The sequence below is a fragment of the Desmodus rotundus genome, chromosome 12 (assembly GCF_022682495.2).
Source record: "Desmodus rotundus isolate HL8 chromosome 12, HLdesRot8A.1, whole genome shotgun sequence".
Classification (NCBI taxonomy): Eukaryota; Metazoa; Chordata; class Mammalia; order Chiroptera; family Phyllostomidae; genus Desmodus; species Desmodus rotundus.
Genome location: NC_071398.1, coordinates 81,462,891 through 81,476,571, shown reverse-complemented (window position 1 = coordinate 81,476,571; position 13,681 = coordinate 81,462,891). Strand labels below are relative to the sequence as shown.

Genomic DNA, 13,681 nt, shown 5'->3' with positions numbered 1-13,681 from the left:
AATCAACTCAACACAATCTCAAAATCATAAACCATATGCATGTAAAGCCTGGCACCTTTGCATTTGGGGGCAGTGGGTGTCCACACCCCCACAGAGGTACAACGTATGGATTCTTCTCCCACCAGCACGTAGCCAGGGTCACAGCTATATTTTACAGATGTTCCAGGTTCAAAGCGGATTCTGTGTCCATCTTCCTTGTGCCCATTGAGGATTTTAGGAGGGGCTTGGCACTCTAGAGGGAAGGAAGAAAATGTCTCTTACATAAACAACAGCAACAGGAGGAAACAACCAAAGAAATTTGCATAAATGCTATAATTTCCCTCTAGCATCAGTTGTATGATACAGAAGGCGTGTTACAGCCCAGTTTGGGGTAATTTTAGATCGTGGTTCTGATCTTTTCCTCTTTTCTGCTCTAGGCTGCTGCAGATTTTCTTCAATTCCCACTCAGTGCTTTAGCTTCTGTCTTGTCTCTTCCTTTCTTAAGGAATCGCCTTGTATGCTGTCATGGGAGATTCTAGTATTCCCATGGGGTGGGGGCTTTGCTGACTTCCCTTCTAAGATATCAGTATTAGGACAAACAAGCATTTTTATTCCCTAAACAAATGAGCAACTTAGTGTTCCCTAATGTTATTTTCCCCAAGGATACTTCCACGAAATGGACCAACAGTGGGGGCAGTGTTAAAAAAAAAACATTCTACATAATTCATAAACACTGTAGTATTTAGTAAAATTGAGGGGAGTAGAAACTGGAAAAGGCCCTGCCTAAGTCCACAACCCATTCCTTTAATTCTTTGAAAGGCTCAATCAGTAGCATCTTTTGTTGGTATTGGAACACTCACCCTTTTCACAGACTGGTGGGGGTGGCTCCCAGATGCCTTGGCCATTACATCGTATTTCCTTCCTACCTTTCAAGGTGAAGCCAGACAAGCAAGCAAATACCACAGTGTTATTATACGAATATTGATCTTTCTGCCCAGACTGTATTTGGCCTCTAAGGATCTGGGGAGGTGGACACTGAATCCCAGAAATAGAAAGTTCGCAGCGTGGGGCAGGGGCACTCCAGGTCCCAGTCTTCTGACTATCATTGGTACAACGGATTGTGGTCTCCCCAGTCAGGATGAAGTTCACTCCTTTCTCTGGGCCTGGGTCACAGGTGTAAGTGACTGTGCTTCCATATGGAACATTCATTGAAGGGTTGCCTGTATGTCTTCCATTGAGAATAGAAGGAGGTGGTGGGCAAAGAATTTCTAGAGAAATTACAGAGACAAATCACAAGATTGCAGCTGAGCTACAAACAAAGCCACAGACTTGATGCCACTCTCATCTCTTAGGTTCCCAGACCTAGGATACTTCAATCTTTAATAAACCAATCAAGGCAGCTATAGGAATATAATAAAAAAATATGATCTATTCCAGGATTTCTGCTGATCCTTGGATTTCTTTTACTGAATATATTATCTCCTTTACGTGCATGGCCCAGCTTACAAGTCTACTTAGATTTTAGAGAAAGAAAAGCCTAGGAACCCTGCCTTCCTTGAATAAACAGAGAATAAAGAGGTAACTGAAACGTGCTTCAGTTATAACCCTTAGAGATGTCTAGGAGAGATATTTGTTCTCCAACAAAAAGCTTTTTGTCAAAAGATTTAGTGTCCTCTTGAGCCTCAGACAAGGAACCAGTAGCAGACCACATTTTGTATGACCTACCTTTACACACTGGCATCCTGGTCCATAAAGCGCTCTGCCTAGTAATCACACACTGACTCGAAGTTGGGCCTTCTAATCTATACCTGTAGACAGAGGGTGGTCATTCAGAACTATCAGGCAGTTGTTGATATGGGCCAATAATCTCTACTTAAAGTCCCAGGTAAATGTATTTGATTTGTGTGCATCAACTCTTACTAGCATTGTCTGTCACAACCTCACCCCAGGCTCTCCACAGATCCTCACAGAGGAGCCTTCACAGGTCACCGTGCACAGAGAAGCCCAAAGGGTTAAATCGCACAGGCCCTCCAGACACTCACCCTTCATTACAGGAAAAGCTCACAGTTACGCCAGCCTGAAGACTTGGGGGCTCCTTTATCTTCCCATTGAGCAGTGGTCCTGGAGGTGCACACCGAGCCTCTATGGAAACACGCCAAAGATGCACAAGGCATGGCCAATAACAGAATAGCCTAATTTCTGAAAATCGATTGTCAATTTGGGTACCTTCACATTTTGGAATGGCAGCACTCCAGTCTCCTGAAGACAAACAACGAATGGTTTCGTCTCCAACAAGCAAGTAACCAGGTTCACAGCGGTAATTCACAGACAGTCCAGGGACAAAGGGGCCAACATTGTTTCCTGTGTGGTTTCCGTTGGGGATCCTGGGAAGCGGTGGGCACTCCAGGGGGACATCTTTACACACACACATTTTTTAAAAAAAGGCCATTAGATGAAATATCCTACACAATAAACATGTGGACATAGTACATGGATCCAAATAAATAGCAAGTCGTCATGAATTTTCAACTCGACGTTTTTAAGGTCAAACAAGTGTGATTTAATCATATCCACTTTATACCACAAATAGCTCATTATTTTTTATAGTTAGTTACTTTATGATTCATTTTGTGAAAAATATCCATGATCAAAAAATAGTCCATTTTCACAGATACTCTCACCTCCGCATAAGCTTATTCTCTGCTCCAAAAGTAACATATTATTAAGGGGTTACCCTGCTAGATATTAGTAATAGAGTTTTGTGGGATCCTACATGTTATAGATATATGTACACATACTGGGTGACACTATGTGCACTCACATCTGATTCTCTGCCTTTCTTTCTTTGCTTAATAACATATGATATCTTTCCATGTAAATACATAAAGATCTGCCTAAATCTTTATAAAGGCTTAATTCTTTTGTACGGTCACCTCATGTAGTGGCTATCTGCAGATCTTCCTTACCTCTGAGATTATATATTTGTTTATAAGTATACACATAAAATCATATTTTCCAATAATAGTTTTTTTATTCTGTTAATTATTGTAAAATTGGTTTTATCTCCACTAAGTAAATAAATAGCGAATTTTTTTGATGGTAAAATATTTCTCAAACATGCCAGTTACTGTAATTTTATGACAGAAGTTCAGACTTAGATTTCAGCAACAGCTTAAACCCAACTAAATAAAAATTAATGAAGACTCACTTATAAAGCCAGTTGAGTTGAAATGTTATGACTGGGGAGATGATTTGGAAAAATACTGGATCACTTCAGAAAGTGTTATAGAGGTCACATAGAACAGGGCACCACTTTTGCCAGGCTGTATTAGCAGCTATTTACAGGTAAGTGTTGAGTCCATGGGGTGTAATTTTGCTAACAGACCTCACATTTCTTCTCAGTTTAACATTAACTCAGATATATGGTTTAAAACCACACAATTCACACAGCACTAACAGACTCTGGCTCCCAATCGTGTGAGACTTTATTCAATTCAATTATTAGGTATGTTCAGTTACTTTTCCCCATCATAATTTAAAATATTTGTTCTATTGATGCTTGTTGAATGAACATTATATCCTTTACAACTAAAAAAAAAATACCCCAGGGAAATGATCATTTTCACCCTGGCCATGCTTCCACCCTCACCCCCACCATTCACACATTGACACTGTTCTTCCTTCAGAATGCTACAAAACTCCACCTGCACAGAAATGCAAGGACCCACCCTCCCAACTCGGTTTAATTTCCTTTCTACTCACCACTCTCACAGACTGGCAGCGGTGTAGGTCCCCATTTTGCATTTGCTTGGCACCAAACAGTCTTGTTTCCTTTCATGGTGAAGTTGGTGTTACAGATAAATGTCACAGAATCCCCATGTCTATATGGTAGCCTAGATATTTTACTTTTGTGTCCCCCCGGTACGATGGGCTCAGAGCAATTAATCTTCCTGTTGAAATATTCACATGTAGGAGCCGCTTTATCCCAGATTCCTTTCACTTGGTCTTTACTAACACAAAAAAGGTTTCTTTCTCCAATGAGGCGGTAGGCAGGCGAACAGCTGTACCTCACTAAAGCATTAAGAGCTACGGGGCCAGAAACATAACCATTACGACCATTTTTGATTGGAGGAGGAGGGTCGCAAGAAATCCCTGAAAGTTAAAAAGGAAAAGAAAGAAATATGTGGTGATGTTGATTATGACAACAAAAAGATTCAAACTTAGATTAAAGGTCCAAATATAGGATATGTCACTTTATCAAAAACAGAGTTAGAAATGTGTATAGTTTATTTCTTTCTCATAGTCCTACTTATACCAAAGATCCTAAATTCTTACCTTTCACTTGATCCTCAGCAAACAAATCAATATAGAACTTACAGGCATCATCTTGACCAAACAGTGACAATAAAACAGTATTGATTAACTAGTTCTGATTCTAATCAATTTTAATAAAACAAAGGCAAGCAGCCCATGAAAATATGTGTTAATGACATGCTAATCACATGTGGGGGCATCATGGACTAATGAAACGTGGGCTCAGGTGACCTGGTTTCAAATCCCCACTGCCGTTCAATAGCTGTGTGACCTTAGGCAAGTATTACCATCTCTAAGCCTCAGTTTCCTAGTGTATCATATAAATCAAGCTACTTCATAATGTTATAATGGGAACCCAGAGAGAGATAAAAGGCCTAAAAGGGGCAAGTACAATACCTGGAATGTAGAAATTATTTGACGCCTGTTTCAAGCACACAACTGGGGCTACAAGTGGTGAAAGGACATTCTGTCCCTCTACTAAAGACACTGCAGCCACACTGCAGACATTTGTCACCCTGTGATGCTGCATCCTTTTGAAAAAGCCTCAGGAAGTGGTCGGGGATTTGGAATAATGACCTCATGTCCTTTATATTCTTGTGTTAATGTTAGTGCTTTATAGCTGTGTTGGTATGTGCACACACCTTTCCTCAGTGAGTCTCAGAATGAAGGAAAAGTGCCAACCTCAGAACTGCTGGTGGATTTCCGTTTAGCTCCAAGAGTTGCTCATCAGTAGAGGAAGTGGGATAAGAACATAGGGCCAAACCACGGCAACACAGATGTGCTACTCAGTTACAGTGGGGTAACTTTCCAGAGCCTTTATCTTAATATAAATAGAACACTCAATAAATATGTAGTCAACTGAATACCTTTCTTTTGGGTCTGCATTCTAGAACATACAGAAGAGTGGCATGTCCATGTTCAAAGTACACATACGGATGAGATGTTGTAATTGATAAATGCGTGGTAACACCAAAAATCAAGAGGTAAGATTCACACTTATTTTTGCTTCTACTCACGTTCACAGACAGGGAAGTAATTACTCCAGCGCACTCTCATTCCTTCTGAGACACACTGGCTAGAAGATTTGCCACTTAACCGGTACCTTAAACAATAAGGGGTAGCAATTCATCACCAGAAGAGACCAATTCTCAGTTGCATGGGATTCATCACATCTCTCAAACATGTGGTATTAATGAGCTCAGTTTTTTAAAGCATTTTAGGCTTAACGAAAAGGTCCAAGATTGTGAATCAGTTCAACTATGTCATGACTTCAGACCAGGTGAAAGCAGAGAAAAAAATCCTAATGATTATAAATTTTTTAAAAATTCTTTTTCTCTTTGGCTTCTGCATTTCAAGATTCTCTTGACCATTTAGAAGGAAAAAACCTCAGTTTTCAGCGAAGAAAATAGCAAAGATCTTGTTCCCTAAGCTTCTCCCAAAGAGTCCCCCTCACTATACCCCCATCATCTATTCATTCTCCATAAGAGGAGACTTCTCTTCGGACCTCAGACTTTGCTTTTTCAATGACAAGTGGATAATGCTCACTTTTTGCTGACCATGTACAATACCTACACTTGAAGAAAACCAGTAAGATTTGGTTAATAACAGGATTCTTAGGCAGAAATGATAAAGAACAGGAGGGAAAGGACCAGAAGGAGGAAAATACAGTAACGGTGTTTAGAGATCACATTGTGCAATGCATAGCTGTAAGTCATAGGTCTCATTTCAGACCCCGACACCTCACACTCACCCCTCATTACAAACAAAAGAAACCTCTGCCCCAAGCTGCAGATTAGGAGGAGCCACCACCCGGCCGTTGGGAAGTTGGTCTGGAACGGCATCACATGATTCCACTAGGAAAAAAGAGACAGAGCTGGCACATGAAGACTGAGGAAACAGCTGAGTTTCCTTAAAGCAGAATAGAGCTTTAGGCACCTTCACATTTGGGGGCTGTGTGGCTCCAGGTTCCCAAGGATGTACACTGCATAGGGTTAGCTCCAATGAGACTGTACCCAGGCTCACAGCTGTAGGACACTTCCTGTCCAATTGCAAAGAATTCCTTATCCATTTTGTTATAATTACCATGGTAGATATGTGGAGGTGGTAGGCACCCTGAGGAAAGAATAGGACCAGAGGCCTTTTATTTCTGAAATAAGAACTTTCTTCTCAACAACCTAAGCCAGCTTGAAGTCGTCAGGGGTGAGATGAAGGTGGTCATGTCAACTCTCCCAATGTAAAGCAGAGTCCTTTAGTGATGTGGAGTGGGCTAACATCCATTACCTTTTTATACGTGATGAACCATGCACCCATGTGCTTTCTCTCTCAATGTACCAGGAAACATTACATTTACTCACCATTTCCCAGTTTATTTAACTAAAATGATTGTGGTTTTCTTCTCACTGATACAGTAGTCAGAGGAACAAAACTTTGGTAATACATTTCTACCATCAAAATCTACCTCATTTTTCCTGCTCCCAAACCAGTCCAATGAAGGTTCTAGGCCTTGTAGGGTGAGGGCAGGGGGATCTGAACGTAGCCACAGTCTTGTAAGTCAGATATTTCTCAATAAGAGTAGGGGAGAAAGAGAGAATGGGAGAACAGACTCAATCTTAATTCTAGCCTTATTTTCAATATGACAATGTATAATGTCTACAGATTTTTAAATTAAATTCTGACATCAGCCAAATACCCACATTGGCATGACTTACAGGATTGAGAATTCATTTTAACTTCATTTAAAAAAATTTAATTATGTACATGTTATAGAAAAATATCTGCTCATTGACTCTGGCACTATCTACTTTTTTTTTAAAGCATCTTCTAAATTTCCCTACATTAATGTAGATCTTACACTGTTCCAGGATGTAGTAAATTTCCTACCTCATCAACATGTAGATTTTACTTTCAAAGTTCACTTTGAAATTCTTTAACCAGGATACCCAACCATATCTACCATCTTTCTCCTCCTCTTCTCACAGCTACGATGTGTCTATTCAACCAAATTTCATTTACAGATTACCAAATTTTCAATGCAACTCACCCTTGAAGCACCTTGGCGGTGGAGGATCCCATTTACTGTTTGATTGGCACCATACTGTGTTGCTGCCTTTCATGGTAAAGCCAGGCTTACACTTAAACATCAAAGTATCATTTAAGGAAAATGAACGTCTATATCCAGATTCTATAATTCCATTTTCAACTTCCGGAATTGGGCATTTGACTAGATCAATACACTGAGGAGGAGGGCCACTCCAGATGCCAACTTGATTGTCTTTGCTGGTGCAATATATTGACTTCTCACCCACGAGGTCAAACAGCTTTTTCCCATTCTGTCCAACAAGGCACTGATAAGTCACCACCATTCCATAGTAAAAATTCTCTCTACTGCTGCTAGAAAAGTCCCCATTGGAGATGGCTGGGGGTGACTCACAAGGAATAGCTTTTTGGGAACCAGGTAGAAAAAGAAAGAAGACATTTAAATGTTATACCTTCTGGGAATTTTGTTTTCAGTCTTGAAAACCTAACTCTAATTCATCCTACAATGAACACATTTTGTTGAAATAGTATATCCTTGTCTCAAAGATGATTATATAGGAGATTTCAAGGTAGGAAGATGCCTGGAACTTCCGTGATGTAAAGTCAAAAAAAAAACTATGATAAGATCTCTAGATCTCACCCCCAGAATACAGATAAATTGTTAAATGAGGCACCTGGCATGATCTATTTTATTTAGATATAAGCCCTTATTCAGTATGAAATGACTTATCATCAAAGGGGAGAAATGAAAGGAAAGTGTGGTATAATAGGGGGCGGATTGGAAAAACATAAACCACAGCTCTGTGCCCAGAAATTTCCAAACCAAGTGTAACTTTGTCTGGGTACACATTTTGATATTCAGATGCCTAATTTCCCTCTAGATGGATACAGGAAGAATCACATTGGGTACAGTAAAGGGATCATTGTACTCACATTCACATAAAGGCATGTCCTTATCCCAGGTTACAGTATTGCCTGAGATAATACATGTAGCAGATGAGTCACCAATGAGTCGATATCTAAAGGCAAAGAGATGAGTGATCATCTCTCAGCTAGATGTATACTTCAGGAAAGCTTAGTTCTTTGTCCACTGAAAGAATGGCAAAGGATGGAATAGCATGCATGACAAGTATAAGTGATGGAGTAAGGACTCATACAAAAGATAAAAGAATCTAAAGCCAAGTAAAATTTGCCTGCTGGTCAGTAACGCTGGAGATTTAAAGTTGGAGGAAGGGTAGCCCAAGCTACTTTCTCTTCTAGGTAACCTCTTCAGTGAGTAATCCTGAACGGTAGCCTCTAGAGCAGATGAGGTAGGTGATTCTCTTTTTGCTTCTCTATTTTGAAGGGTAGGTGGCAATTACTCAGATCTCCTCTTGAAGACAGATAGCTTCTGGCTGAAACAACTGCTATAAAACCCAAGTACCCTGGAAATGTCTCCTGCCAACTCACCCTTCGTCACAAGAATATGTAATTGTTGACCCAAACTCGACATTCATGTGTGTGAGGACAGAGCCATGGAGGAGTTCTCCAGGACTTACACATGATTTACCTACAAAGGGAAACAAAACAAAACAGGATTTGGGACTAGGATTTGGGGAGCCTTTTGTGTTTTATGTAAGTCCCAACCTGACTGGACTTTCTGACTAGCTTATTTGTGCTTATCCAAATAAATTTTTGACATTTTCAACACTTCCATCTTCCAAGGGAATAGTCAACTCAAGAACAGTATTTACTTAAAGCATATAGCCTATATTTCTGAGTGTGCAGGCAAACATTATTTGTGATCAACAAAACTTATAATCTCTATTTCCCTTTATATATTCTGTCAGTTGATGGCATCATCTACCAAGTCTTGTGACTTAAAAGAAAAACCAACTTAATAGTCATCATTTCCTTTTGGTAACTCATTCTTTATCTCCCACCCTTCACTCAGTTGGTCACCAAATTTTACTCTCTGAATTCCAAAAATCTCCAAACCAACTATTTTATCAAAGCTGTAATCTCTCACTGGAGCACTGAGTAACAACATGTACCATTCTAACTCTGGTCTCCATTGGTTTCCAGCTTCTATGCACATCTACCAATGAATGCATTATCTTTCAGAAGCACAAATATGGTCATACCACTACCTACATTTTAACTTACAATAACTTAACATCGTTGATTGGAAAAATCCATGGCCTGTCACAGGGAAGCTCCAATTTACTTCATCAACTACTATTCCTCAGCATGTACTGAATTTTTCTATTTTCTGAAGAAGTCATGTTCTTTCATATTTTCATGCTTTTGTGTATGATGTTTCTTCTGCCTTGTGATGTATAGATTTCTCTAATTCTCCTAGATAGCATGTATTATTTATTTCTCTACAACCTATAGAAGTTTTTCATCTATGAATAAGTGAAATTACATGATAGTACAGTGTTTAAAAGCCAGTCTTTACAATTAGTATAAGATTTCCTCACAGGAAGGGACTAGCAGACTTTTTGGTTCTCTCTAGCTCCATCATCAAGCCTAAAGCTTCATACCTAGTAGTTACTAAAGAAAAAATCTCTTGAATTAAATGGAGGTAAGAATGATGTGAAACTATTATTCCTTGCATACTAACTTCTGACCTCACTCTGACACAGTACAGGGAACACAGAGAAAGTCATGGAGTTACAGGTAAACAGGGTGGGCCAGCTGCGGTGACTTAACCTCAACACTCAATGCCCTTAGGAGTAAAAGAAAAGAAGGAAAACCCTGGAGTCTCCGTCATTGAGATGACTAATTTGCTGATCATTTATCATGAAAAATAATAGGTTAGCCCATAGAGAAACACTAATAGATCCAAAGGTGCCTCTATTACAAAGATTACTCACGTTTACAGTATTGCTGAGCATCTGACCACTTGGAGGTCTCTAGGCAGGTGGTAGAGAATGACCTTTTGCTATACCCAGGAAGGCATTCATATTCCAAAGATGTCCCAATAGGAAATTCAGACTGATTACTCTGAACTTTTGGCTTAGCAAAAGGATACCTTGGCAGGAACTTACACTGACCTAGAGATAAAGACCACATGAATATCAAAAGTAAGAGAGGCTAAAACTTCTACTCTGCTTCTGTTTTTTCACCAATTACCTTGACAACTTACACTTTTAGAAAGTAAACCCAAAATGGGGCCATAATTTCTTAGACAAAGTACATATATCTTGCAGTATGTGTGCATATACAGAAAAAATAAGCTCAGAAGTTCAAAGACATTTTAGGATAGACTTTAGAGGGAGAAAATAACTTTTTGTAAAATTCCATAAAGACCTTGGAGTTATTTTGTCTTTTCACAACCTCACATATAAAAACTAAAACCTTATAAATAAAGTTTTCTAGTATAGCACAGGAAAGTAAAGTACATCAGAGGCCCAAAGAACTTGGACATGTAAGACTCCCTAAAATTATTTTAATGAATTAACATTACTTCCTTAGTCATTAAAGCTTTAGTTCCTACCAATAAAAAAGTGTGTGTTTATTATCCTTCATTATTGCATTCCATTAACCTAGTGGAATAATACGCCCTCTAAGAGAGTTAGTAATTTCTTTCTGATAGGTGCCAGATAAAAAGAACTAGTCACTTCAAGACAATTCTCTGTGAGTTAAAAAATAATAATAATAATACTATTCAAGAAACAAATTTTATCCTAGGATATGGGTAAGAAACTGTAATACCCACATACTTAAGGATATACTTGGAAAATTCACTTTTCTAGGTATGAAATCTCAAGTTTTAATTTTAGAATGGCAGTATACTTGGAACAACAAATTTAGAACTCTTTTTTCAAACAAATATGAGATGGGTATAAATGAAAGTTAAAGAAAAATTATGGACTAACAGACATAAAGGCAAAGAGAGCGCCCACAGTTTTAGCCAGACCAAGCCTGCCTATAGCCCAACACTTCTGCTGAAGTCATATAGATTTACTAAGAATATCCATCACTGTTGGGACCCAGATCACAAAGGAGGTCTCCTTCTACTCCTTTCCTGAACTCCTTTGGTGTCCTCCATGAACAACTACAAATGTCTCCAAGTGCCTGTCTGTGTAAAACACCAGGCTTCTGTAGGGAAAGATAGGGTCTGACCTCAATGAAGACCAACTTCACAGCCATGACATTACTTGTGCCAATTTACTCTGAGCAGGTGATTTAACATGCAAATTATCCACTGTGAATAACGACAATACCAAATAGCTCTCCACAAGCTAGAAAACCAGTTTTAGTCCACAGCATTGTAGCAAAGACATGGAGTATGATGGAACCAAGATTTTGAAGCAGAAAAGCAGAAAGGTACATTATAACATGACCTTCCAAAGTGAAAGGAGAGAAGAATTACACTTTCCAAATGGAAAATGGGAAATTTGTATCCTCAATAAGAATACTTGGGACTTTTTTCTTTTGGCAGACACTAGCTCTCATTAGTCATGAAATTATTAAAATCCCAGGTCAAAGACAGAATTTTTAGCAATTATGTTCTGTTCATATCAGAAAAGGGAAGTTTAGTCCATGAATTGTAAGTAATATAAATTTTCTTAAGGGTCACTGAAACCTCTTCATATCTTCCTAATATCCAAAATAAAAATCTGAGTGGATCATGACTAGATCTAAAATATCAGATAGTGGCAAGACATTGACATATACATCCCTTAAAACATGTTAAAAACTAACTAGACAAAGCTATTTCTAGAGAACAGAAATACATTTAATTTTTTATTTAGATCCAAGGAGCTTTTCCTAGGATGGGTTAGAAATTCATTTAAATTAATGAATTACAACTATACACGACTCCACACCAGGAAGACAAACAATCCAATTAAAAAATGGGCAAAGGACCTGAACAGACACTTCTCTAAGGAGGACATACAGAGAGCCCAGAGACATATGAAAGCATGCTCTAGCCACCAGAGAGATGCAAATTAAAACCACAATGAGATACCACTTCACACTGGTCAGAATGGCCATCATAAACAAATCAACAAATAACAAGTGCTGGTGAAGTTGTGGAGAAAAGGGAACCCTAGTGCACTGTTGGTGGGAACGCAGACTGGTACACCCACTGTGGAAACAGTATGGAACTATCTCAGAAAACTAAAAATGGAACTGCCTTTTGACTCAGCAATACCACTGTTGGGATTATTCTCTAAGGATCCTGAAACACCAATTCAAAAGAACCTATGCACCCCAATGTTCATAGCAGCACAATTTACAATAGCCAAGTACTGGAAGCAACCTAGGTGCCCATCAGTAAATGAGTGGATCAATAAACTATGGTACACTTACACAATGGAATACTACACAACAGAAAGAAAGAAGGAGCTCCTACCCTTCAAGACAACATGGATGGAACTGGAAAGTATTATGCTAAGTGAAGTAAGCCAGGTGGTGAAAGACAAATACCATATGATCTGACCTGTAAGTGGAATCTAATTAACAAAACAAACTGGCAAGCAAAATATAGCCAGAGACATTGAAATCGACAACAAATTGACAGTAACCAGAGGGGAGGGGAGAGAGAAATAACGTGGGAAAGAAGGGAAAGGAATGTAAATTAACATGAATGAGGGACCCATAGATGGAGTCAAGGTGGAGTGGGATTGCGGGTGGGAGGTGGGCGTGGGTAAGGCTGGGGAAAGTGGTGGTGGGAAAATGGAGACAACTGTATTCAAACATCAATAAAAAATGTAAAAACAAAGAAAAGAACTATATAGGATAACATAAGTAAAACTAAAAATTAAGTCAAAAAGCAGGTAGGAGGAAAATTATTATTGAAAATTATTATAGTTAAACACCTTAACACTGGGCTTCCTTGCTATTTGATCATTTTTGAATGATGATTATATGTATTAACCAAGGTGCTGTCCTAAGTATAGCAGATGCATCAGTGACCATTAGAGACAAGGTTCCCACCTTTATGAAATTTATATTCCCATAGAGCAAGACAGATAATAAATAAATACCAATAAACAAATAGATGGTTTGTAAAGGAAATAAACAGAGTGATATGTCAAAATATAATGCACCAGAAGGATGAGGGGATAAGGTGGTATATTGCTTCAGTTATGATGCTTAAAGGTGGCCGATAAAGAGTCAGCACTGAGTTGTTCCTGAAGGATAAGAAGCAGCCAGCCAAGCAAAGCGCTACATAAAAGCTTTGTACACAGAGGCCTAACAGTAGGTTGGGTTTGCTACTCTTTAGGGAGAGACAAAAGGCAAGTGAGTCTGGAATACAGTGATTACAACAGACATCAAGTTAGAAGTCTTAGTAAGGACAGGTTGCACAGGGCTCCTCCAGTGCAGTAAGATGTCTGGAGGTTGTCCTGAGTGGACA

The 13,681-nt window shown here is 39.0% G+C and overlaps 1 protein-coding gene across 9 annotated transcripts in view; it reads right to left on the bottom strand.

Annotated features, from left to right (window-relative positions):
* Window positions 1-13,681, bottom strand: part of LOC112318208 (complement receptor type 2) — a 153,309-nt gene that overhangs the window by 134,981 nt on the left and 4,647 nt on the right. For 2 of the 9 annotated variants that reach the window (XM_045185935.3, XM_045185971.3), the window contains exons 2-14: window positions 10,188-10,367; window positions 8,779-8,878; window positions 8,263-8,348; window positions 7,334-7,732; window positions 6,229-6,405; window positions 6,044-6,146; window positions 5,310-5,395; window positions 3,742-4,131; window positions 2,206-2,394; window positions 2,022-2,121; window positions 1,705-1,787; window positions 840-1,247; window positions 56-232 (exon numbers count right to left, since the gene is read on the bottom strand). In XM_045185935.3, the coding sequence (XP_045041870.2) occupies window positions 56-232; window positions 840-1,247; window positions 1,705-1,787; window positions 2,022-2,121; window positions 2,206-2,394; window positions 3,742-4,131; window positions 5,310-5,395; window positions 6,044-6,146; window positions 6,229-6,405; window positions 7,334-7,732; window positions 8,263-8,348; window positions 8,779-8,878; window positions 10,188-10,367 (2,478 nt within the window). Of the gene's footprint in view, window positions 1-55; window positions 233-839; window positions 1,248-1,704; window positions 1,788-2,021; window positions 2,122-2,205; window positions 2,395-3,741; window positions 4,132-5,309; window positions 5,396-6,043; window positions 6,147-6,228; window positions 6,406-7,333; window positions 7,733-8,262; window positions 8,349-8,778; window positions 8,879-10,187; window positions 10,368-13,681 lie in introns of those variants that run through there. The other 7 variants (XM_045186096.3, XM_045186216.3, XM_053914640.2 and 4 more) reach the window with 6 other exon arrangements.